The sequence below is a fragment of the Strongylocentrotus purpuratus genome, unplaced genomic scaffold (assembly GCF_000002235.5).
Source record: "Strongylocentrotus purpuratus isolate Spur 01 unplaced genomic scaffold, Spur_5.0 spur5_scaffold_5, whole genome shotgun sequence".
NCBI lineage: Eukaryota > Metazoa > Echinodermata > Echinoidea > Camarodonta > Strongylocentrotidae > Strongylocentrotus > Strongylocentrotus purpuratus.
The window spans coordinates 16,609,655-16,637,442 of record NW_022145611.1 but is presented as its reverse complement, the minus strand read 5'-3'; the positions used below and the strand labels follow the sequence as shown (position 1 = coordinate 16,637,442).

The 27,788-nt window shown below is 36.0% G+C and overlaps 1 protein-coding gene across 2 annotated transcripts in view; it reads right to left on the bottom strand.

Moving 5' to 3' along the window:
* LOC100889010 (tight junction-associated protein 1) overlaps positions 1-27,788 on the bottom strand; it is a 101,550-nt gene that overhangs the window by 69,204 nt on the left and 4,558 nt on the right. For both annotated transcript variants that reach the window (XM_011677353.2, XM_003723400.3), the window contains exon 2: positions 12,365-12,429. In XM_011677353.2, coding sequence (XP_011675655.2) covers positions 12,365-12,406 — 42 coding nt within the window. In that variant the 5' untranslated portion in view covers positions 12,407-12,429. The remainder of the gene's footprint in view (positions 1-12,364; positions 12,430-27,788) is intronic.

Here is a 27,788-nt window from a genome sequence, read left to right as displayed (position 1 = left end):
ACAGCCTGTAAAGGCAGCGTGTATTACACAGCGCAACTTAGCATCCAATACACATCACCACACAACATCGCACACAGTGCATGCAGTACTATACAACCCACATGTTGATCAATACCATCTCAGCTCATTCACCCAACCCATAAATCAGGCCATCGTGTAGTACCCCATCAAATAAAACTCACATCTTCTAGGATTCTTAATGTAGACACCACAAAGGTGTATGAATTACCCACATACACAGTTACATGCCATGCCTATCTTTCTATACTCACCCCCAAAATATGACAGCCAATTTCTCCTTGGTTATTGCCTCAGCCTGGTACCCACTTTAGCAGGGAGGAGATAGCATAATTTATTCTGCTGCTGCGTGCGCTTTATCAAACCGACAATGCACCTCGGGCTCCATTAGGGGATACCCGTAAGCCAAACAGTTATTTGTACCTTGTATGAAACACAACGGCTTCGAGAGATAAACAGCATCGGATCAATTATTCTAAATATCTACTATCGTATGATTCCACTAGACTGGTCTGCGTATTAAAAGCTGATTAATGCACCGAGTGGAAGACTACTTGTCCCTCGACCCCGTTTAATTTACATATTAACCTCCGCGCTGTTAGTCATTCGTTTTCGATCAGCTGAAGTATTGATGAATTTGATGAGATTAGACAATTATAAATGTCTACTTCAGCATGCATTTCCCATAAACTGATTAAAAAGTTGTTTTTCTTTTTGCAGATATGGCTGAGAGCAATTACTGAGATTGTGCAAAACTGACAGATTCTCTGAGATCATAGGTTAAGAAGTCTTAAATTTTATCCTTTAAAGATCAATGTCCAACATTAGATTAACACAAGCTTTAAATATCTGCAACATGGATATACATGTTCATCGGAAGAAACCAAAAATTTAACAGTACAGCCAAACCAGAAAATAAAAGGAAAGTAGCAAAACTATCATGGGAATATCTTTAGAATTGATAATCTAATTATCATGCTTTTGGTAAATATGCATGAACAATTACCATTCAGTAGTATGGTTTCCTGGAGAACCCCTAAGTAATTGAGTTTTCAGATTACATGTACATTTATTATATATTTTTACATGTATCTAATCCCTGTCTGCATACCAAACATTATAGTTTTATCATATTATTTCTCCAATTAGCAAATACTGTACAAGGCACTGATATCACTGAAGAACTTACAATTCAATCTTGATCTTTATTACAGTAAAAACAAGTCCAATCTTAAAATCATAAAAGCAATTTTTATTATATTCATATTAATGAAACTTTTGTGAACATAATACAGGAAATGAATACCAAATAAATTTAATTTTAGCAGCTGCAGCTAGCTTCTTTCCCCTTTTATAGCACATTAATGTCAACAGAATATGAAACAAGTCATCATACATGTTACCTGCTGATAGCTAAAAGGCAGTAACACTTGTATTTCTACACAGAGTTACATGTAATTAATACCCCTCTGACTCTGAGCAATTGTATGCATATTGTGCAAAGTTCCGCACCTACACGAAGAGTACACAGTTTTAATACCAAAAACTTGCAAAACTGATACTATTTGTAAATATACACATATTTATGTTAGCTTTAAAACAAAAATTCCTCCAAGCGATAAAATTTTAAAAGCCTTCCAAGGGTAGGCCTCCATGCAGTCATGTAATATTGATTGCTACAGAAGTCATGCAGCATGCAAATTTACCTAAGTGACTAATCTGCAAAGAGTACAAGCAGCACCAGAAAATATTGATTAGTCATGGGTAATAATTTGGTATACAAAGTTTACTACTTTGCTACATTGATCATGACAGTGTATAATAATTAGTCATCTCCCTGATGTGCAATACTGTCGTCTGATTAGCTTGTCACACTTTGGACTATTATAAATCATTCTTTCTACAACAGTTTTTGCACCCAAAACTGCCACAACTGTTGTTTTTTGTTTAAATAATTTCTGAATGTATTTTCCTTTAGAGGGAGAAGGTATACAGCTTGACCCTCTCATTAATTCTACAAAATTCTAGTCGATGTTTTGTAACAAAAAATTAATTATAAAAATAAACAAACAAATTAGAAAATAGATTGTAAATATGGGGCTTCAAGTAGGATCAGGATGTAGAAAACAAAGGCTAAAAAATCTCTCTCAAAAAGGACACTACAAAATATAGGCCTATGTGTTTTTCAAAATAGGTCCATGACCAATACTGTTTGATAGGAGCTCAGTTAGAATTCACATCACATGCAAACAACAAAGGTCTTTTATCCTACAAAGACTTCAGTTTTTCCCCTCAAGTCTCTACAGAATAATCCAAGGATATTGTTAAGTAAAGGTTTATGTGCATAATTTTAATTAAAAATGTTTGAGTCATGAGGCAGATATCAAGTGCGCATATATATTACCCCAAGAGAATATTAATTTGGCATTGAAAGCCACTTCTCAGGTATCAGCATGATATTTAAAATAAATAAACTGTACCTGGTATATCCAAATCATTATGGCAGTGGCATGGTTTGTGATTTCTTGATTATTAGTATTAAATTAATGTAAATATAATAAACTCTAAGTTCATGATTTACATTACATTTTTGTTTCCAAGTTTGCATTAGTTGTACTGCTGAAAAGAAAAGGATTTTTGATGCTAGTGTGTGTAATTCTCACAACATATACAAATATTGCAAGAACCGGCGTTCAATTTAACAAAACATGAGAACTAACAAATTCAAGAATTTCTTGAGTAGGTAATATTATATTTCGCCGCAGGCCAAGGTTGAAATGTAGTGGCACAAGGGAAATTCTGAATATACATTACATTGAACAACAAAAATGCAATGTTTGTTATATAAAGGCCCTCTTGGTTACAGTTCAGGTTGCCTCCGCGTCAGATGCCTACAGCTACAGACAATGCATGCAACCAATGGGTAGAGGGAAGAGAGCTGTGCATTCCATTCACTTTTGTATGTGTTATACCTAGCAAAAAAAGGTTGTTATACTGCACAGTTATATTGCACGGTCATGCACATATAATATATTGTTGAGTGTCACATGACACTTTTTCAGCCAACAAGATACTTGCTATCAAATACATTTTATTGCAGTGACAAGAATGCTTTTTGGTCAGGATGCAGATTTCTTGGAGAAAAAACAAAAACATAACAAATATCAGAGAAGAATATCTCTACTTGGAATCTAAAAAGGCAATTTGTAGCATGTCTGATGGCCTGCCACAAGATGGCCCTTTACATTAGCGTTGTAACCCCATCCTAAACCATCATTGTTTGCAGAGGAAACAGCATTCCACGTCAGCCGCGAGACAATTAGTGTTCTCAGGTAACACACCTGCTCTCCTATAATGATTCACACCCTCTACCTGGTCTCATGACCCCCTTCTCCTTCAGTCATCACTTATGATATCAGCCAAATGAGCCAAGATATTATCAACAGTAATGAAATGGGGGAACAGAAGAGGAGTGTATAAAGAGAAATGAATACTTACAAAAATGTATTAACAACGAAGATGCTAATGTCTATCGAGTACATATGTATCATTGCACTATCTAGTATCATTCCTCTGGCACTATCATCATTTGCAACTGTGACACTGACTGTGTTAAAATGTTGTGCTGTTGTTGACCAAGAAAAAGTGAAGAAAGAAAGAGGGAGGTCATGGCCGTGAAGATGATGAGAGGTTGAAATGGGAAATTTCCAACTTACTTCATGTCTGTCTACCTCCTTTCAGAATATAAGAAAATCAACAAGCATATATTTAAATATAATATGCTTCCTAAAATGGTTCCTTTTTTTTTAATAACTTCACTGTTTCTTTATGATTTCTTTCTTTCTTTTGACTATATTTGATCCCCTGGGAAACTTATTTTAACTTGTTCTAGGACTTTGACTTTGCTTCATTTTGCATTTTCAGGGTTAATTGGGCATTAAGGGAAACAAAGAAGATAATGTTTAGAGGGCAGTTGATAAAAGCACCATCAATCTTGTCTAAAAATCACGCCGATACCTTTAGGCACAATTATGTAAACAGATATACATGTAGCTCATAATCCTCATGGGAGAAGGGAGTAAAATCATTTGATATTCATTATATGCGTATTCTTCAGCTTTCACCTGATTCCTTTTACACAGCCAGTGATCATCCAGAATACGATTCCTCATCGACAACATGAGCCCGGGAAACCGGGATGAATTTATTTTGAAGCGAAACCAACCCCAGGGTCTATACATGATTCAGTAGATCTCACACCTTTCTCCTTACCAGGACTACCCCCAGAGGAGAAACAATACCTCTCGCACAACAATCCATAATTCCACTCCCGGATCCCAAAATTGAAAGCAAATCATGAATTTTTCACTTGCCAAAACCTTGCCAGATTATTCTCTTTTCCCCGAAGCGACTGCCCTTCTTGAGGGAGGGGGGCGATAGACAGATTTCTGATGGACACTGCAGGTAGAGGCACGATTCCCAAGTCACCCGAGTATTACTTTCTTCCGCTAACTGCTCAGGCGATTTCTCCCTCTTGCTTCGTCTTCGGGACAGAATTGATTCTCGGATGTCGGGCGAAAATCAATGCCAAGAAGAAGGATTTGTCTTCATTACTTTGATCATCTAGTTGCATTCGACTGACCAGACGCTTGTGCCCTTGCTATAGCTATCAATTCAGAGTGTGGGTCAAGTTTTTCATAGTCGCAGTCTGCACGTAATTCCAAAATAAAAACAATTCGCTGCTGAGAGAGCACACCCTCTCATTTTGTCGATCATGGCTGACATCTTGATCAAGACAATTCAGGAATTTTTGGTTTACATGACACTTACAAGCAAATTATTTTTAAAATGTCCAAAATGTGTTACCTTCCTATTCAATACAAGTCCAAAATCCCATTGATAACAATATTTCTAATTAAAAGAAATAGTTAATCTCAACAAGTATAAATACAAGTCCAAGATTCCAATTCACAAATAGTACAGTATTTCTGTTACTGGTAGGATTGTTCCCTGTTTGTACTACAAGCCCTCATATACGCTAACTGATTTATAGCATTTCTGTCTATGATCACCTCTTTGATAAAGATTCATTGACATTACGCTTTAAGTTTAAATCATATTTATATTGTATTGTCAGAAACGTTATTGCAACTACAATCCCCAAAAGAACTAATTCTATCTATTTTGCATGTGGTAATAATGGTTTAACCCTTAAAGCCCACATTCCCCACCCCATTAAAGCCATCAGTTTTATTTACACAAATATTAATTACAGTTGAGTATTTCTTAGACCTTTTCAGTATTTAATTTGGCATGTGGTAATTCATTCTCACAAGCAAAAAAAAACATACCAGTAAACTTATTTTTGTTAAGGATTTCCTTTCAAATTTCTTTTCTATTCTCCTTTCTCAGTATGAAACCCAAATAAAATCTGAATATAAAATGTTCTGCATCAAGTACTTAAGGGCTAACCATTACAAGCCCTATAGAAGCCACTGATAATAATTAGAATTTCTAAGTACTGGCAGTACTGCATCACTTCTACGCCCAACATGAATTTCTCTGAAACAACAAAAACTGGAATCAATACATCCCTTGAATGCTCACTTCTGACGCACATGTCAAGGTAATAATTCTTGAATCCATGATGAAAACCATTTAGTCTTCAACTTTTGTCATGGCAGATAGTGCAAATTACCTGAATATCATGATCAAGTACCTAAGGGTTATATTATCTTAGATTAAAGCTAATTACATTAGTGTGGCATTGCATGATGTATTGTCCTATTCACTTGTCATAAGAGATCACGTATTAAATTTGATGTGTATCATACATTTTTATCATGAAACATTTAAATGTTTGTTGATTATCGCATGATGCTACTACATACATTTATGTACATGTATGTACATAATTTATCAAAGGCAAGGTTCAAATTCCTTCACTGTTTTCGATCAGGTGTGAGCTATGTGTAGTGTTATATGTGTTATGACAATATAAGAACACGCTTATATCTCACTTTAGTATTGAAACTGAACATAAAGTCAATTTATAATCTAAGGAATACAATTTGAGTTGGGCTATTTTGGAAAAAATTCAAAAAGGTATGTAGGTCAGTCAATAAGTAAACAAGAAGTCATAAAATAGAAATTAACCACAAATAAATGCTAAATTACCTATCAAACCCTGAAATTTAATCAAAAAACCAGTCTCAGCTATGAACAACTGGAAAAACTTCCAACCATATCCCCCTTAAAAACTTGATCAATGGAACAATCCCTTCTTGTGAAACCTGGCCCACATCCCTATGTTTGCATTACACTGTGTATTCTGTGCACCTTTTCCACACAGTTCATGGTCTGTGCAGCATTTGTTTTCATTAGTCGGCTCTCCACTCTCTGTTTGAATTGAAATGAAAATGATCACCCTGCTCAAGAACCAAACAAACATCCAAGATCGAAAAGCAAACAAGACAAAGACAAACACAGCGTCTCCTTATTACAAGCATAATATTTATGACAGAAATCAAATGAGGGGAAATAAAGAATGGGTGTTTTTAGCCTATGCATGCATGAATTTCTTGAATATCACCTTCTGTATAAATATGTACAGGACATATGTACGTCTCTCTAAACTCTATAAAAATGAGTTGAATTGAATATTATTTTTCTACTTTCTATTGGGAAATATCAAACAAAATACTTTTTATTTCGCATGTGCTCTATTCAGAATTGTAATTGTATAGATGAGATTTCATCTAGATGGAATTAAAGCATTTTATGCCTTCTTTGTGTGAGTTCTTATGGGGCTTTTAAGAGCTAAATTGCTCTTTGTTGGTAAATATTTTCCTTTTTGGCAGGCATAATTCCATGGTTGGACAGTTTTAAACAGTTTTATAGCAGAGGAGGAACCAGAGACATTATGGACTTATATCTCAGAGGGATACTTAAACGTCTTAAATCCCACCAGTAATGAGCTACTGCTTGAACATCACTGCTTTAATGCATTATATACCAACCTTTCATTTTGAAATCTATGTTAAGCTCAATTTAAGTGGGCACTTTACAAAATCAGGGGGACTTCACCTCCAGTCCCGGCCTATATGGTTCTTTCTAGGACATCTTTGAGCTTAGGGTGCAAACAAGGGGGAAATGCTGTACTGTAAAGAAGTTACTAAAGATGATATATGACGTGCAATCTAATATACAAATATTATATATGATTTATCCTGCATATAGTACAGTCCATATATAGTACAATAGATTTATGTGAAGTCTCACTTGACCTTGATAGATCAAAGTCACATATTGTAAACAGAGCATCTGTCATTGAAAACAAGATGGATAACAAAGGTTAAAGTCTATCAAGGATGAACCATACATGTTGAAAGGAGGATATTTGATCTGCTGATCTGGCAACAAAATTTCAAATCAATGTCAGTGTTATCGGGTAAATCTTCAGGACTATTAAATTTGATTGCCAGAGTTTTAATGACTTTCATTGTCAAGTAAACACGATCCCTTCCATGTGAATTGATAGATGATTTGATTTCACTGGTATTGTTACTAGGGCTTGTTACATTGTTCTGCATGCATGAACCGTAGATGTAGATGTACATGTAGCTAATGTATTTCAATCTATACATAATACAAACCACCCATCCCCTTCCCCATTGATTCAACACATTACCGGACTAAAACTTAATGGACATTACCAGGTAACCAAAATATTTGGACTACAAAAAAAAATTCTCATGTTAAACTATCGCATTTGTCTGTTTTTCTCACATCCAACTCCCGATAACCACACACAAAAAATCCAAATAAAAACTTAAAAACCTAGAGTGTGGTTTTTTGAAACGCTTGCAGACATTTCAACATTTTTTGCAGTGTAAATGTTCTCTCTCAAAACATTGGTGAATCATACCAGGTTTTGGTCACATGACTCTCCATGCTTCTGTGTTAATGCTTGCAGGACATTGACAAGTGATACATGTGTACAACTCACACACAAAAATTATCAAATACCAACAATTTCTTACATGCTTTTTAAGTACCAATGGCAGTTTAAAAAAAAAAAAAAAAAATCAAAATGGTTTATGGCTGTGTAAATGGTCCTTATATATATATATATATATATATAGAGTTTCTGTAAGCTGATATATTTTCAACTTACAGATTACAACCATGAAGTTTATTTATATGTATATGTATCTAGAGATATAACTTTGGGGGATAACAACAATATTTGGAATATACACAACTGCTACATGCTTTTTCTTGTGCAAATCAAACTATTACATTTGTTGTTGGTGAGAGATAGCTTGGCATATTTAGTCAAAACACCTTTTAACTTTTGTTTTGAAAAAATACAAAGAAATCACTTTTGTGTAAGCTGATGCATTTTGAATTTATAGAAAACAATGATAACAATCTCAATGTTTTGTTTGACCTTGACAGAGCTGTCACATGTGATGTGTATCTAGAGCTCTAACTTTGGGGGGATAACAAAAATATTTGGATTAGAATCACTTGACACAATTTTTCAAGGCACTTTCTCACATATACCAAACTATTACTTTTGTTGGTGAGAGATATTCTGATATATTTTCTCAAAACACCTTTTAACAGAGTTGAACAACAAACAAACTTTTGTAAGCTCAGTGATAAAAATAATAATAAATTCCAAGGGGGTGTAAGAGATGCCCGAAGCTAAAAAGGAGAAAAATGGAAACTGATTATTTTAAAGAGTACAATTTGTCACCTTGACATGATTCCCCAATCCTACAGTTGCTCCTAAATATAACCAAAAAATTCAATATGCAGATATTTTGAAAATAAATTTGATTAAAGTACATACTGTAGGGTATCTCTTCAATATTGTGAATTATTTATGATTTAACAAACAACATGTTTACAGTACATACATGTATACATGTAGGTCTTTTTTGTGGGATTATTCAAAACAAAAATAACAATTTTCAAAATATTCAAAATTTGAACAGTGTGTTTTCATTTGCTACAAAGTACTTTGCAACACATTTGTTATAGCGATATGAGACATACTATATCAATAATACATATTTAGCAAATGCTACTCAACAAAAGGTTCATACAGTACATACATTTAAATGTGATCAAAGACAACAGAGCTGATTTATCCCCTTCTTTTGAATGAAGAATAAACCTTTAAATTGCATAATGTAATACAAAACGTGGGAATTTGATGGAGCATGTGACACATATTGAAATCCAGACCGTAAATTGCCAGTATGCTCAAGTGTTGTTTTATACACCTCTAAGTATTGGTTATCATGAAGCATAAATAATTAAAGCTATTCCACAATGCTTCAATTTTGCATGCTCCTCCTTCAAAATGACAAGCTCAGAAGAAAACGGTAAGTGTTTGACACATTAAAAGTGCCGTGTGATGTAAGCAAAGTTTTCAGTCTTTGATTAAATTTAACATTAAAAGGTGATTTTCATGAAGACCCTCCTCTAGTGTTTATTGTTGGCTGATACTGGCTACAATTGTATCAATGCAGTGAAGCCCTGATATATCTCGGGTTGGCTTGAAACAAAGTGGAAATAAAACCTTAATGAATAGGTTAATGTCAAGGGATACGAATGTACATGTACAATTCTATTCCAAATAATCTTCCTTTTTAAAAAAAATATGCTCTAGAAGCAATGTAAATGGGGTGTATTAACTTTCTAGAATATCATTATAATTATTAATCACACAAAGGCCACAGGTGAAAAGGTGTTCAATCTGCAACACATCTCTTCTTTTTTTCTCTCACAGGAATTTTCTGAATGTATCTCTAAGTTGAGGTTGTGAGCAATTGTGATTATGTCTACATTTACAGTGTATGACTCTGATAAGAAGTTTGTGACAAATTATAAGGACTGCTTGGAGCCTGAAGTGTGTTAACTCATATATGCTTTAACACAGAGTTAATGCCTTTCTGGCTCCAGACAGCTGATATAACAAAGGCATAAGGAATCTGATCTACAAATAAGTGGTGACTATGGCTTGGTAAAGAAGAGTACAGGAAGAGTACAGGGTCTATCACCAGACCATTTTGAAAGGGGGAGGGGAGAGGGGGTGTTCAACCACATTTGTAGATCATTAGGGTGCAATTTTCTACCAAACTAAAAAAAGTGGTCATCACGTTGTGTAATTTGCCAAACGAGTGATTTGTCCAAATTAGCAGACATGGTATACCAAATTTGGTAAAAGAAAATTTTCATTTAAGAGAGGGAGGGGGGATTCCCATCCTACATTAGCTCTCCCCTCCAGTGACACCGCTGAGAGAGTCTTTGGAACTCCAAAGTCTACACTTGAGTCTGTCCACGGTCAGATGAGCAAACAACTCAGGTCTCCAGCCCGGAGGTTGAGGGGTCGCCGTGACGACCACATCCCAATCAACGCCCTGACAGCCGAGTTCATCTCAGTCTGGATTAGTCAAATCCTCTTTTCCCACATCCCGATGGAAATCATCCGTATAAGAACTTGGGATTATCATCTCAAGAGTTTCATACTGAATGGGAGAGGGTTTGTTCATCATCCAAGCTACTGCAATCATGCATGGTATTGGAACTACATGCACAATGGAATTGACTTGGCTACAAACTACTCTCAAAATGGAATGTTGTAATGTTGGTATTCTATCTATATTTCAACACTTATCATACATCTAATGATAATTTCAATCCATTTCTCTTTTGTTTGTGGGCCAATCCGAGGATTTTAAGATCATGCAATATCGATCAGTCACGCATTTGGTTGACAGAAAACTTTTACAAGCATTTTTGTTTTGGAAAGTACTAAAAAATAGAAAAACATCAATATTTCTGCACACTACATTTGTATGATTTCTTGATCTGGTGTCCACATAGGCTTGTGCATTGCACTTGCTAGGGTTCGTGAAACCAGAAGAAAAAAGAAAGATAAAAATTGTGGACCTGCACACTAAACTGACAGTCTTCATCTTTTCAAATTTTGTGAACGACATATATATACATGTAGGTGATATACATGTAGGTGAAATGATATTTTTGTTTTTTTTAAATCAAAAATATTCATGTTCCATAGTTAGGGATCATGCACGGATATTGTATACTGACATGGTATACTGACACAGGTAATAAGGTAATAAGTATTAAAGTCTCAAACCCTATATGTATGAAAGCAATGCAAATAAATATTTGCAGAGCTGGACCAGATATTGAAATCCAATTTCAGCTGGGATCAACAGAAAATTGTGGTGTAGTCATTTAATTTCCTCCCTGCTTCCTCACATCATAAACAGAAAATATGACTTATATTGGACAATATTCTTCAATTTAGACTTCATGGTTGGTCACTGTTAGTCCTCCGTGATATTGGATTGGTATTTGATAGGGAAAACATGATGTAAATTGATGCAGCCCTTTTTTTAGATTACAAGGAACGAGAAGTTGATAATGTTCCATTGCTTGAATAGTAATGTTATTGCTGAGCATACATGCAGGCCCTGAACTCAAACAGTACAAACAACTAGACTGATCAACCTTTGCAATAATAAGTAGAAATGGCATTCGATTGGGGCCCTATTAAACAGAAGTGATTTCGCTTTCATTCTTGATTAGTGAAGTCTCGACTGCATGGATTTAACGTGTATGCATGTGTCTAATGGTGTGTACATACGCATGGCTTTTGGTACTTTTTGATACCACATGGACTTGATGAGCAGCATTATTCTATATAATCAATACAGCGATAGAGCAGGAGGAGCAACACCTTGGGAGTTGGAGCAGTGGTCTTAGGACCACGTGGAGATCCAGGGTTCAAACCCCAGTCTGAGCTCTAAGTATCTTGTGAATAATGGCAATTCTATTTACATTTAGTAATCAGTACAGTAGTCGATCCCTTTGAGAAAACTGTTTGCAGAAGGTCCCCATGTTCCTTGTCAATTAACAGTTGAATTATTATGAAATATATAACCTTGATGCCAGTCAGGTTATAAATCTGTAAAAACTTTTAATAGATATGATGAAAGTTGAAATGAAAGATTGTGCTATTTAGCCACATTTTATGAGGTGCTGCATATATACAGTAACAATAACTTATCATAAGATGATAATCATAAGATTAAAGACTATAAAAGAAGAAATGCACCTACTTTCTTGCGGAGTAAAGCCAACAAAAAACAGATTAGAATGTTATGAGACAAAGACAGCAAAATTCAAGGCCAATGTTCCAGTGCAGAAAATAGGAAAAGAGATCAAGAAAAAAAATTTAAAAAATAATGAAGAGTCGATTTCCCCCCAAAAAATAGTTTTCAATTTGAAATATACTTACATGACACTTGTCATGGTCAGGAGCTCCTCCCATGTCCCCCATGATGTATGAGTCCTCCAGCTTGACTGTCAGAGAGAAAATAGAAAACAAAAAGAAATGTAAGTGGGATGAACAATTCTCTAGTGAAAGAGAAAGACCTTATTTCTTTATTAGACCCTGGAGGTTTAATTTGCGTACACACTGGCTTGCATCAGAAGGGTTGTAAAAGGGGAAAACCCTGTTTAAATTCCAGTAGTAAGTATAACAATAGTAATATTAGGTTAGCTGCCCACATAACCTTAATATTTCATTTTTGTTGGCCTTTTTCTTTTTGCTATATGTTCTTGAGATTTTGCTGTTGGCCACTCTTTATTTCACCTCAGAATCAGCTATTTAAAATCAACTTAAAAGATCACTTAATGTTCAAAAGAAGAACAAAATGTGTATCTTTCCTATTAAAAGAGTGAAGAAAATGAACACACACATACAAACAAAAAATGTCTTTTTATACACCTGAAAATTGCCAAGGTTTTGATCAACCAGTATAGAAGTAGCCCCTATATTCAATGAAACCTTATTTCCACACACCATTGAAGCTGTATGTAACTTTGTAAGTGGCAGCACTCATTCATGAGAGAAACTTCTAGCACAGAATTTATTAGATTTCTCTGTATTCTTGAATTTGAGTGCACAGCATGAATATTTCTCCAATTGGTGCCATTTTGCTGCATTCGGCACCCCATAGGGATCCACACAAGTAAGAATATTCATGAAATAATTGTAGAAGGCAGTGCCTAAATACATGTAAGTATAACAGGATTATTCTTTCCTGCAGCTCAGCTGGTATTACAAGGTAACACTATTATGCAGCACAGTGAATAGCAGCTGATCATGCTACTTATAGATTTAATAGCATTGTGACGACATGAATGGACAAATAAAAAACATTTTGAAGAAGGAGATAGTATCTAAATCGGGGTTATTAAATGTTTTCAATGGAAATTTGTCATATATGTTTGTCACTTAAAAACTGTCAGACTTTGAATACATAGTCTGATGAGAGAAAAATGGGTATTACCTTTATGTACAAGTATGTGAGTTGATGCCATTTTGGCTCTTAGCAGACAATATGCCTTTAAAGGTAAAGATCAGTTATGGTCATGCGATTGCATTGTGAAAGAAACGTTGTGGAATCGATCAGAAAAGGTTGATCATCTAGCATCTAGCATCTGCAAGGTTCTGGAATCATCAAAATGATAAGAAATTTGGCCCATTCTTTGTAAAGTTACAAGCACTATACACAGAAAGATGTATATGGGACTACCCTATATCTCTCACAGACCATGAGAGAAACAAATTTACCAAATATATGAATTAGTAGGCGGTTTCCCGGCAAATTTTTTTTCATCATGTATTAGTCAAAACATATTCTTTCACATGATTGGTAATGAGAGCTTCCATTTCATTTTTTGAAATTGGGACGTTTCCAATACTGGTCTTTACCTTTAAAAATAGTATTTGTCATATCATTTATTATGAACATTTCTGCCTACTGTACCATGAGCTTTTATATTGTCTATTCTTTATAGTTTCAGTTCAAACTTAACATCAAACATCAACATTCTTGTGTAATCATTACCAACTGCAAGAGTGTCTCTAGGTACCTTGAAGTTGCAATGTCTGGCAACTCCTTGGTACATAATTGTATGCACATTACCGGTAGATATATTCTTGCTGTGCTCCATCCATCCATAGTTTCATTCCAACAAAATGTACCCGGTATGTTCATGTACATGTAAATGTCACAGAAAAAAACTAATCAACCCCCATTAGAGTTTATTCCTTATGAAAATATTTACTTTGGTTGGTTTTTCAAGTGTCTTTCATATTCCTTTTGTTAGCATACCTCCCGGGGTCAACCAACGGAAGTGGGTTGTGGTTTATAAAGATCTCATGTACATGCTCTTGTTGAAGCACACAAGGACAAAGAGCACACGCTTCAATAATTTCAATATTAATCAAACATATCTGGTTGCTGTAAAATAAGAATCTTTGCATGCATAATTTTATGTTCACAAATGTCATAAGTGATTCATTTAAATTTCCAAAAGATACATGCCTCAAAATAATTCAATCACAACTGACACAGCACTAACTTTCCGGACTTCATAAAGTTTCTTACCATGCAATTGCTTGTTTGTAATTGCAAAAGTTCTTGGTTTTCCAGCCATTAAAGAGCGATTCTGTTCAAGCATTTCCCTAGCTGCGAATAAAATGATGGTAGTCATTCAACACTCATCGTTGCCTTTAACTACACAATTATGTACACTTCATCAAATCATAACCTCATGATAAAATTCTAAATCTCCATAATCCCTGCCTCACCTACATACCCTCAAAGACCCACTCCCTATGAAAACAATTAGTATTCAACTTCACGCAAACCTCCGATACTGTGGAAGGAATAATTGCATGTAATACATGCATGTATTATACTGAAACAGCATGAGATCAAAACGTAATGTGTACGCTGTCAGGAATTTTTCTAATGATTTTTTTTGCCATAACAGAGATGCATTCAGTCATGGATGTATGGTCTATTTTTGTTCTATCACACTTATATCAACCTTTCTAAAGATACATGTAGGTCACATTTCAATAATATTTGGTTCATTTGATGATTATACAGTTCATAAGCTTATTTGTGTAGGAGTTTGGGATTTTAAATAATAAAGACTGGAATGCCATGCAGGTTCCTTTTAGTATGTATCATCTCAAGAAGGAAATTATATGAGAAATTAAAAATATGACACATTGTACACATTTTTTTTTAATTCTTTGAATACATTGTAGGTACAAGAAAAAGGTAGAACGCGGTAGATTTCTATATTTATTTATTGAAGTTTATTGGTAAAATAATGATATTTGTCTCCTATTTCCATCTTTGCAAAAATCAGCTAGAGTATATTTTGCTTTATGATGAAAACAAATGATTCATTGTTTTCCAAATTCTGAACTTCAAATGTAGGCCACGCAGGTTGGAATTATGATCCTCCAATTTCAATGGGTCATGACATACTCTACTTCACATTCTCGAACAAACACAATCACATTATGCATGCATGCAATATACAGCATTTCCAGAAAATTCAAATCGTAACTTGACCCTCAGTGTCAGAACCCGTGCTATACCAACAGAAGGCCTGTCTTCATCAGCTCAAGCGGGCCAAATAGTCCGCTATTTCTGATTTGAGAAAATTAGCCCAAAGTTACAAATCGCGTCTTCATCAGCTTGAAACGCTAGCTCTAGAAATTTGCTCAGTGTTCGCGCATAGTGCTATATAGTCTTCGGGCTGGTGGAGACGGACCGGACAAATTACGGACTATTTTGCAAACTAGCCCAAGATATCTTGGGAAGATTTCCTAAGCAAATAGCCTGCAAATAGCCTGCTATTTGCGTCTTTACCTACCAAATAGCCTGGTATTTCGTGATCGGGCAAATTTCCTGAATCAGAAATAGCGGGCTACTTGGCCAACTCAAGCTGATGAAAACAGGCCTAATACAGACCAAAGAAAAAGAAGGGAAAAAACGGTCCCATTGTAAATCAGCTATTTGATCATTCAGCAAAGCAAATTCCTGCTGAGTTGGGAAACCGTACACCGCTGAATTATTCCTTTTTACTGGCTAAAAGGTTTTCATTTTCCATCCCGCTTGGTGAGGAGGATCTGTGCCTCGTTTGCGGGTGCTCCCACTGGCCTCTGAGTAGTTCAAGTTACCCACCTGTCATGGGGTCCAGACATAAAACATCAACTGATCACAAATGCACTACATACAGTCACTTGCATATGTATGTATGCCTACATGCAGTATACAATGTCTATGTATCATTCATGAGAATATACGTAGATTGTGTACCAGACTTTATATACATGCAGTCCCATCTATGCTCTTTCGTGGTGGGGTACTTTTCACTTCACATACTCCAGTCAGCAGATTTACACACTAATTTTTATATTCAATAACCAGAAACTTCTTTATTAAGGGACAATAGCAATTGCCCTACTACTGTAATGCCCTACTGGGTGCACAGGAAATTTCTCTTTCCATGCATGTTAAGCTTTTTTTTCATTATTTTTCATCAATACATGTAGCTCAATGAATGACAGTTTAAATGAACGTGAAAAGCAAACAGTGTTTTAAGTTTGAATACAATTAGTTTCTAAATTTAAATACTGATGGTATGAACCGTTATCATCTTTATACATTTGGTGAAGCATTATTATCGTGTTATGTTACAATTTCTTCTCTTTTCTTAATTCTAAGATCTCGAATATTTTCATTGCCAACAACAACAAATGAAAAATGTACACATTTATGACATTTAATGGATTTACCAGAGGCAAATACCTGCTAGTAGTTGTTTGTACGACAATGCCGATATTTCATTTATCATGATTCTCTCATACATCTTAAATTACAAAACAAGATACATAAGACTTTGATTAGAAAACAAACTGAACAATCTCTCTAGATTATCTGCTCAAAGCTAAAGGGAATTAGGCCAAACTCATATAAAATAGACCTAGCTAGCATCCTCCTGGTGCTCAACAGATGGGATTACCTACAAGTATGTATCATGAAAGTACGCAAGTAAGCAATATACGGTCAACGGCACCATGTCCATTCATTTTCTTTCCGTGCATAAACTACAAATCAGTCAATCCCTCAACAAAAAAAAGTTATTCCAATTGAACGATTCATAGGAGATGCAGAGAGAGAGAGAGAGAGAGAGAGAGAGATCAGCCAATGAATCTTCTTCTCCCATCGGGGATAGCATCTTCTCTCCCGGTCATAAACTTTAGATTCTATCAATTGGTAAAAGGTCAGTATGCCAGAGATGATAAGTCTGTTCGGTGCCAGAAGGGCATCAAGTCATATCACTTTACACAGATTTAATGCCCTTCTGGCTCTAAGCAGACGATCCGATGGTGAAGAGCACATGTACAGGTGAACAATTGAGTGCCTCATCTTAACCCAATGAATCCTAAGCCAAATTTATATTTGAATATGTCTATGGAGAATGCATGTTATAGTACAATCAAATCTATCCAAGGGGTTAAAGGGTGAAACCACTTTATGAAGATCAAGGAGCAATCCCTGGACTCGAGATTCCAGGACATGAAAAGATTGAGTGACTGATTACTTTTGAACTTGAGATGTTGAACGTAAGCATTATATTTAGAAAATCAGAAGCAAGGCCTAGTTTGTAATGCCCTGTGTGGCAAACTCTGTGACAAACTCTGTGACAAACAAACATACTTTTTTTTCTCAACTGTAGTCCTATTTATATCCGGCCTTTGGACTTCAGGTAACATAAATCCTGTATATGTAGCTTTGTAAAGCCCACATACTCAATTTATCAGATTTCTTTTAATTCAGTTCTGAAATAACATTCTCTCAGTCCTAAAGCAATGGTTCCTTGATACAGCTTTCCTTCGAAAAAGGAACATTGTCCAAATAGAATAGAATAGGTAGAATTATTTAGTTGGCTTAAAGAATTTTTGCAGATAGAGTTGCATTTAAACAAAACTGAACAAACACAACTTGATTTGAATCAAAAGTCCTGGATAATGAATTAAGGGATTGCATAAAGTATTTGGAGTTATGTTAAATGTACAGTGTAAGTTCCTTGATAATTTGGTTGAAACCCATGTTACTGTCTGTTTACACAAAATTATAGGTTGTCCATGAACATCTAAATCATGAACACTGGTCACACCGCATACCATTTGTGTACGTAACCATAACGCAGAATGAATAATTACTGGCCTCCATTTGTTTCCCAAACTTGCCAAAGCAACATGCACTGATGAAAATATTGATTTTGCCTTGGGTATATAACTGACAACTGTCAAAATAAATGGAGAACTCTTAAATACCTTAGAAAATATGGATTGGTAAACGGGTCACCAAATTAGGCAGCATTTATATGGACCATTAATTGTGATAATATCTAGTTTATGCCTAGTACTTACAGAGATTGGAATGCCCATTTTGGTAAACATTCAATCATTAATGATAAGTGTTGACTTCTGGTTATCATCTTTTTTTATTATATTTTCAGTACAGGCAGTGACATAAATTTAGATAATTTGTTATTAACACATTGCCCACATGAACCAAATATCTCCTCTATCTGAGCCTATGGAAATAAAAAATTCCAGTAGTAGGCCTATATTGGTTAAAAAATTTGAGATAAAAATAAGATTACTATCTTGGAAAAACTTTAATCATAAAGTGCTGAATTCTGTTTTCCTGATCACGTTACATAAAAAGATGTTTATATTATGGAATAGAAGTGGTTAGATTAGAATCTTCATACACAACTAGAAGATATGCATGTCAAGACAGCTATCATGTTGCCATTCTGCCTTGGGCATACCTCTGAACTTCAATTAATCTAAATACGGAAGTGTGTGATCTACATTTCCCTATGTTTAACATACGCTTACTGACTGGCTGACATGGACAAGTGCTCAGGAATCAGCAGGTATTAAGTGTGTGTCTCTGAAGAATACAATATTTAATTTTATACAACACCTACGTGGATCCTTGTCATTTGATTGGAGGATTGTTGGTCACATGATATTCAATAGATGTTATATTGCACGGTTGTGCATTTTTGGTTATATGCATTTTTTGGTTATATCCCTGCGTATATCTGACGTGAAGGCAATCTGAATGTAATCGAGAAGGCTTGACTAACGTTCTACTAGATCTTCTTTGATGTTGTATAAAACAAATAATGAAAAGGTAACATAGGCCACATGCTGAATAACTTAAATATCATGTGACAGTAAAGTAAAATGCTAACAGAAGATATAAAAAAATAAGCAAATTAACAGATCTTTATGGCCACAATTAGATTATGCTATACATGTACATGTACAAGTCTACCCAGGTTTGACAACTCCTTGACCGAAGTTTGAAGACCGGCCATAAAAAATCCCGCCCTCGCCCTTTGGTCGCCCACACAGCACTTATGCGACAACCTGAATAAGGGGAGCGACACAGCAGAAATGAGCCATCAAGGGCCGACACTCCAAAATGACATGGCACATAAATTCTGCACCACAAGGGACTGGAGTAACAGTAGAATGTAATACTAGAACATAGGACAATGACAATCTTTCTTTGATGGATTGGAGAGAGATAAAGAAGGATCATGTGAACTTACCAGGGGCAAAAGGGAAAATTCAGACACATTGGCCATTTGCAGTCATGGTTAATATCAAAAGCAAATGAGACACTATAACTTCAAAAATTGAGTATTGTAAGATAAGTCAAAACTGTGTTGAAAATATGTTGAGGAAATATTTTCTGGAGTTGTCCTATAATAATAATAATAATAATAATCCGGTTTTTTTATATAGCGCTCAATACATCGATCCAACGATGTGCCTCAGCGCTTTACAGATATATTATTACCCCGGTCATCGGATTCAGGCTTACCGCACACAATGTGTGCACATTTTCCACTCCCTGGGGAGCATTCCAGCCAGTCGCCATTTTACAGGCGCACACTTGCTCGTCCAACCACATTGAACGTTCGCATCCTACCGGGTACCCATTTAACACTTGGGTGGAGAGTAGCAAGTGCAGGTAAATATCTTGCCATAGGATATTAGTGACGTGTCAGGATTTGAACCATCGACCTTCGCATCTACAGTCAAGCACCTTAAACCACTTGACCACGACACTCCCACTCCCACTCCCACACTATATACTCGGAGGGGAATTCAGAAATGTGTAACAAGAGACTCTTCATGGTCCAATTCTGTCCAGCCTCCAGAAATATGAACATGTGAAATAACAAGCAGAGGTAGGTGTTCTGAATCTGGATGGTACAATCAAAACAATTTGATAACTACAGACTAGATTAAACATTAACTGAAATCCTGCTTTGTTTTGGCAGACATGTTGGAATGTAAAACTTGATCCTCTTCAATACAATTTGAAACAAATCCATGAGTAAGTTAATTAGTGTTAATTTAAAAGGAAGTGAAGAGATGAGAATATGAGAACACAATTAAAAAATAAAACAAAAGTAAGTCAGCAAATAAATTAGGTCTTCCCTGTATACTGAGCCAAAGGGCATAAACAAAAATATCTCTGATAATATTTTGGACATACATGTAGCCTACATGTATGTAAGGACTGAAATGTATTTTGTAGATCTTGTCTACAAAAAGGTGAAAACTTTGGAATGTATTTTCTCTACATTGAGCCATACATACTTTGTCTGGGAATCCATTACATCCTTCTAACAGGCACACAATAAACTCTTGGTAAATAATAGTGCAATCAATATATTTAAGTAAAATGAATGGGAATGAATTTCTTTCCTTGCTTTCCGGTGCTGTCCATTAGCAATGCCAAAAGAAACACTTCATCCATTAATGCATGTATTGCATGAATACCGGACCTGTACCTAATACTGCATGTGAAACCTATTTCCTTCCTAAAGAGCCCACAACCACCTCTCCACATTATACCATTCCTTCCTACACTCCTCCCATAAACTCATCTGCCATCTTATGAACTCGGCAAGCTTGATGATGAGATAATGATCCAACCATGCTCCGAGATGGATGAGGCAGACGGAAGAGAGTCTTAAAGTGACTCGGTAACATTGCCTTAGATTCTGAAACAAAATCCTGGATTTAGCTCATGCTGCAATCATAATTATAAACCTTAGGTCAGTCAGGAAACCCATGACTTTTACAAGCCGGTCGCCTGTCTGATTATCAAGATATTTACGGTTTTTAAGATACCACAGTCTATTGGGGGAAACCAGTCACTCAAGATTTTTACTTTTTTGAGGCACTTCATGATTATTTTGAAGCGCAACTTTGACACTGATAACACGTAGGGCCATGTATCTAAGATTAAACATTGTCAAACGATGCCTTTAAGATGGGTGTCTTCACATGAGCCTGCACTAGCACAGGATTGAGATATTAGACAGAAAAAAGATGTGCACTGTAGACATGTGTACCCTTACTGCATGTATTGTAAACATATTACCTTTCTAAGAGCTTACAACCACCTCTCAACATGATGGATGTGCTGCTCTAGGAATAAGTAAACGGTTTACCCTGTCCCAATTTCCTCAGCAAAGGTAAATACCAGCTAGAGAAATCACAGGAGATGAACCAGTGCATCTCAAGAAATTAGTATAATGCTGATGTTCCTCATTTCCTATAAAGCCTGAGACAAGCAATGCCTGCATTTCTATATTTTCTACAAACTCATTTGAGGAGTTTAGGAGACATGAGTTTACACTGCATGTTAACAAAAAATGAACAAATTTATAAATGGCAGTGCATGCCAAGATCAATAAACAATGTCTACTACATCTTCACTATGAATTACTGGGCTATTTTAAGGTCGGGTTTATTTCCCAAAATCAGATGCTAATAAAGAAGCATTACCACAGAGTGCTGTTGCCCTCTCGTAGCTTGGGAGACACTGAACTCTTTAACCACATTGCTCTCTCTCTCTCTCTAGCCCAGGCTATGGCTTAAGATGGGTTTAGCAGCTGTGTTGATAGCCAAGATCATCAGTCATCTACCACCTGTGTCTAGCTAGTCAACGCTTCTCAGAGGAGGAGAGGGTGTGAGTCATTAGCAGAAGATGTGAATGCAGTTCATCGGTCTTAACCCTTACAGTACCAAGTTGAAGGTATACCGATAACTAGGATCATCAGTGATGTATCACCAGTGTTTCAAAATTCAATGCTTCTCAGAGGAGGAGAGGGTGCGAGTCATCAGCAGAAGATAGGAATGCAGCCCATTGGTTTTAACCCTTACAGTACCGTGTAGGAACTGTCTCGATAGCCAGGATCATCAGTGATCTAGCTACCACCTGTGTCTGGATGGTCAACGTTTCTCAGAGGAGGAGAGGGTGAGAGTCATCAGCAGAAAATGTGAATGCAGTTCATCCGTCTTAACCCTTACAGTACCATTTAGGAACTAGCTAGGATCATCAGTGATCTACCACCTGTGTCTACATGTAGATGCTCAATGTTTCTCAGAGAGGATGCAAGTCATCAGCAGAGATGTGAACACAGTCCATTGGTTTTAACCCTGACAGTAAATGTAGGAACTGTGTTGATAGCCCGGATCATCAGTGATCTATCACCGGTGTCTGGATGGTCAACGTTTCTCAGAGGAAGAGAGGGTGTGGGTCATCAGCAGAAGATGTGAACATAGCCCATTGGTTTTAACCCTTACAGTACCATGTAGGAACTGTGATGATAGCCAGGATCATCAGTGATATATCGCCTGTGTCTAGATGTACATGTAGATGCTCAATGTTTTTCAGAGAGGATGTGAGTCATCAGCAGAAGATGTGAACACAGCCCATTGGTTCTAACCCTTACAGTACCATGTAGGAACAAGCAAGGATCATCAGTGATCTATCACCAAGGTCTAGATGTTTAGTGTTTCCCAAAGAGGGTGTGAGTCATCAGTTGAAGATGTACACACAGCCTCTTCATTTTAACCCTGACAGTACCATTTTTGTAACAACTTAGCCAGGATCATCAGTGATCTACCACCTGTTTCCGGGAGTTTTTTTAGAGTGTTTAAATATTCAGTGGAGTAGGGGTGTGATCGAATCATCAGCTGAAGATGTGAACGCAGCCCACTGGTTTTAACCCTGACAGTACCGTGTAGGAACTGTGTTGATAGCCAGGATCATCAATGATCTATTACCGGTGTCTGGATGGTCAACATTTTTCAGTGGAGTAGGGGTGTGAGTCATCAGGTGAAGATGTGCACAAATTCCACTTAACCCTTCCAGTGTACATGTATACCATGTAGCAAGGCAATGTACTGTATACATAAAAGGTACATGCCATGCAACTTTCACAAAATATGCAATGAAATCTCAATATATGTAATAATATTGATCACCTAAATTATGAAGAGAAGTGTGTTCCTACTTCCAATTCATGTTCTAAACCTTGGTAATGACATCAGTACCACATTCAGTCAATATTATTCTGGACTTGCAGTATCACAAGGTCCCATCAAAAAGCCACATGTGAACATGCTCTACTGGTCTGATTTATACATTCTCTATCAAATTTCTTTAGTAGATTAAGGTTTGTACCTCGATCATTGTGGTCTTGAACGTTCAGTGTATATTTGTTGGAATCTGTAAGATTTCTGTCTTTGATCATTACCGGTACATATATCGGAAATCAAAACTACACGTACCCGATGAAGGTGACAAAACTCGCTGGCGATATGTATGCACCGTGAGGTTCCTAGGTTCACATTCGGTTAGCATTCGCACCATCTCTGACCATTGAATCATCACAGAGGTGTGAATGCTGGTGTGTAATCCTCTCCAACAAGGTGGTGGAGAATGGCTTCCAATTTCACTTGCTTTACTTGTGCCATATCAAAGGCTGATAACATCAATCGTATTGGTCCACATACATAATACATGTCAATAACAGGTTGTTATAAGATGATCCGTTAGATGTAGATCTATATTCAAACTTGAGAAATCCTGAGCAGTATATCATTGTGTGCCCAGCAGGATGGTGCACAGCTAGCAGATGGACATTTCTAGAAATAAACGTATTTTGACCATACATTGACTACATTTACAAATAAATCAGTCAGCACATTTTTGTCTAAATTTAACAAATCAGAGGCAAAATTTGTCTACATTATTTCTGTTTCCTTTCAATATAGAACAAATGAATGGAAATTATTTTTGTAATTTGTTTTGTTTACACCCTTTCTGGGCAATATAGTTGATCTAGGGCAGATGTGAACATTGTGACTTTGATCAGAGCATGGCCTGTCGCAGCTTTGACGATCACATGCAATTTAATCTAAAGTGAGTTTCATAGCTTGATTAATCAAGTTCCTTATTCACTGTACTCTTACCTTGAAGTTTAATTAAGCAGACAAGCAGGACAATTGAGACTTCACCAATTTTGGCGAGCATTTTGGGCATGTATATTAAAACTGGTTAGGGGGAGAGTACTTAAAGAGTATATATCAGTGAACTTAGATGACATGAATACTGTATACAACCAATACTATTATTTAAAAAATCCTATATGATTTGCCCAATCACAAGTATCGCATTTTAAAAAATTGCCATTGACAACTGCCTTTGAAAAATTACCTTTCATAGTTTCATTGCAAAAATACAATTGTAGTCTGAAATGAGCCCTGAAATGTTAGCTTTCATTTTCTGTAACTTCCAAAAAGTCATACGATTCATAATGATTTTAAACGATGATTAACATGCTGTCTTGTCATATTTACAGACTTTTATTACTTGAATACCAGTTCAAATATATCCACATTGTATGTATTCATGTACATGGAAATGTAGGTCTATGCCAATATAAAATGCATGATGAATTATCTTGGCTCTATCCCTGAAACACTTTCCTGCCTTCGAGGTAAATGTAGTCCTACTAAGAAGGATTTTTCTAATATATTTTCTCTGCACTGGCCTCAGGCACCAAAACCCACACAAATTTTGTCTGTGCTAAGAAAAACTTTGTAAAATGGAAGGGTTCTGCAGAATGATGAGGATAATTTGCCAGGATAGGAAGTCTGTAATCAATAACGTACTACCATTTCTAGGTTATCCCAAAAGGGCAATACCATTAGCGAAGGGCAATTTTCAAAGTAAAATCATGGGGTCCGTGACAAATTTGTCCTAGCTAGACTCTACCATCTACAGTAGGTTGATAAGGACATGAGGGCATCCTAAATGTTGTCTTTTGAACTTGAAGATCGATTTGTAACGGGTGAAAGAAGACTAGTAATCCTTTTTTTAAGAAAAAAATTGTAGGATGAGGCTTGTAAGGTATGGTTGACAGAACCTCTAGTTTTTGTCTCAATTCACACAAATGATTTTGTAACTTCTTAAAATTGGAAGTGAAAAAGCAAACATAAAAACTATTTGATTGGTCAATTCAGTTCTATAGTATTCATCAGTATTTTACAAGATTTTGAAATGCAGCTGATGGAATTCAAAGTGACCTTATACATCAGATTGGAATATGACCTACATTTCTCTTCTGCATTTGGAAATAAGCATTTTATATGGGCTTACATTGCGGGTGATTTAGACATGTATATTCAAATCTTTCTCCGTAAGTTTTAAGGAAAGGTTTTTCTGTAAACATACATGCATGCTACTGCTACTTCAAATTAACTAACTTCACCCTCAAAGGGTAAAAGCAATGCATGAAATCAGTCTATATTCAATCAATCCATCAAACATTGTACATCCACTCTCAGGCAAGTGTGGTGTAGCAGATAGAACTGCACCTTTAACACAAGCGCAGTGTGCACTGTGCGGCTCTACGGAGTCTGGCTGTCGGGGAAAATTCTGGCAATGTATCTGCCACTTTAGCTCCCATTCGTTTGCTAATCTGCATTCATGGATTCAGAGATTGGAACCCGAGGAGCATACTCAATAATCAGCTCGGTAATAAAGGATTCCAGAGGAATCGGGGAGTTTCTACATCTGAGCGTGTTCCTTATGGTCAGCGGTAAGGATGTGTTGATGGGAAATGGAGTGTGTGGAGGAGTAGGCTCAGCTCAGGGCTGTGGCCATGGATCCGTTAGATTATGCATCACGCTATCTGTTTAATTAAGAGGGTAACCTTGATATGGTGAGATATGATGGACATATGAGATAATATGACGGACAAGTATGCGCGATGCGATATAATGAAGAGATTATTTTCAATACAGTGTTTATTTTATAGCCTTTTGGGCAGAATGCATACAGTTGCACACATTCGACATGTTGCTTCCATCCTCGTAGAAATGGTCGGAATGCACATTTATAAGCTTAAATTTATTTATTATTTATGGGCAAGTCTAAAAGTTTGATTAATTTGTTTCTGCATCTTGTACTTCTCTTATTAATATGATATGGACAAAGAGAAAAACTTGCTATAAATTTTGCAAATTTACAGTTTTATTTCATTTATTTTTATTAGAAATAGAACTGGGACATCTTACCATCATGACAATATTAATTGCATTACACTTACAGTCCTACAAAATGTCTAAATAAATATACATGTACTTGTATTTCTTTCACTCTTCATATACCTATAGAGCTTCATTTACAAATCAAATAGAAGGCCACTGGAAGGTCAACTTATTCCTCTATCAAAGTATCAATGAAACCTTCCTCCTTGAACTCTGCATGCTACAAAAAGGAAAGGATACCCCATCTTCTGTGTTGACTGAAGCTTTAAAATAGACCCTTTCATCGCACTTGTCTAAAGTAAGAAGATGGAGACTGTCGGCTCTCATTTCAGTCACCTGTACGGGGGAGTAATTCAACCTGGCCAATCTCTCCCCAGCTTCTACCATCAAATACCAAATCTGGTATGACATTTCGCCATCACAAGATCATTCGATTAATCTCTTCTACAAACTGCTTTAACCTTTCGGCAGGCTGCTAAAAAAGTTGGGGTCGATTTTTAAATTTTATCCATGAGAGGAGGGCTTCTCCCCAAATATTAAGAGCATTGCGTTTGAATGAATTATCAATCAAAATGAATGTGATCCTTTATGTTCTAAATGCACTTATGTTTATCAAGACAATTCAAATTATGGCATGCTTTCCTTTTTTATATCACTAAAGACAATCTATTCAAAAAAGGAATAAACAAAATAAAGATTCTTCAATGATAAGACCACTGACAAACTTTTCCTTTATATGGTGCATTTTTCTGTACAGTAAATGGCGGGATATTAGTTGTTCATGCAATTATTATTATTTTTTTTAATTAGCAGTGATTTAAGAACAATTATTTTAAGATAGATATGTATGCACACATTTTTTTCTGCTGTTATAACTGTCACCCTATGAAATGTATATGCCACATACCAATTGCACCATTCTGACAGTATACATGTACATGTGGAGGGGGTATTAGTTGTTGTTGTTGCAAGCAGTTTTATTTTTGTTATCTATAAGATCATTCCTTAATGCATGATTCCTGAGTCACACTGAGTATAATCTGATTTATCATGAAGTAAAGAAGATTTGTGGTAAAAATTAAGAGCAAGCTCTCCATTGAAATATTGTACAGTTATATTGACATTATGTAATATGGTGTACTTTCTTGTACATAATTTTACATTAACATTATGAATTTCACGCCCCCCAGTGTGTATGACAGAAAATGTGGACTATTAACATCCCACAGAGTCCATTTTCATCAAATTGAAATACATACAGGCTACATTTAGACAGCATAAATGGGAGGGGTTTACTCAACATGTACATGACGGACCAGTCTTGGGAGAGTAGACAATGCTCTTTGACATACTTTGAATACAAAGAAAAGTAAGATTAGAAAGAGGGTTCAGT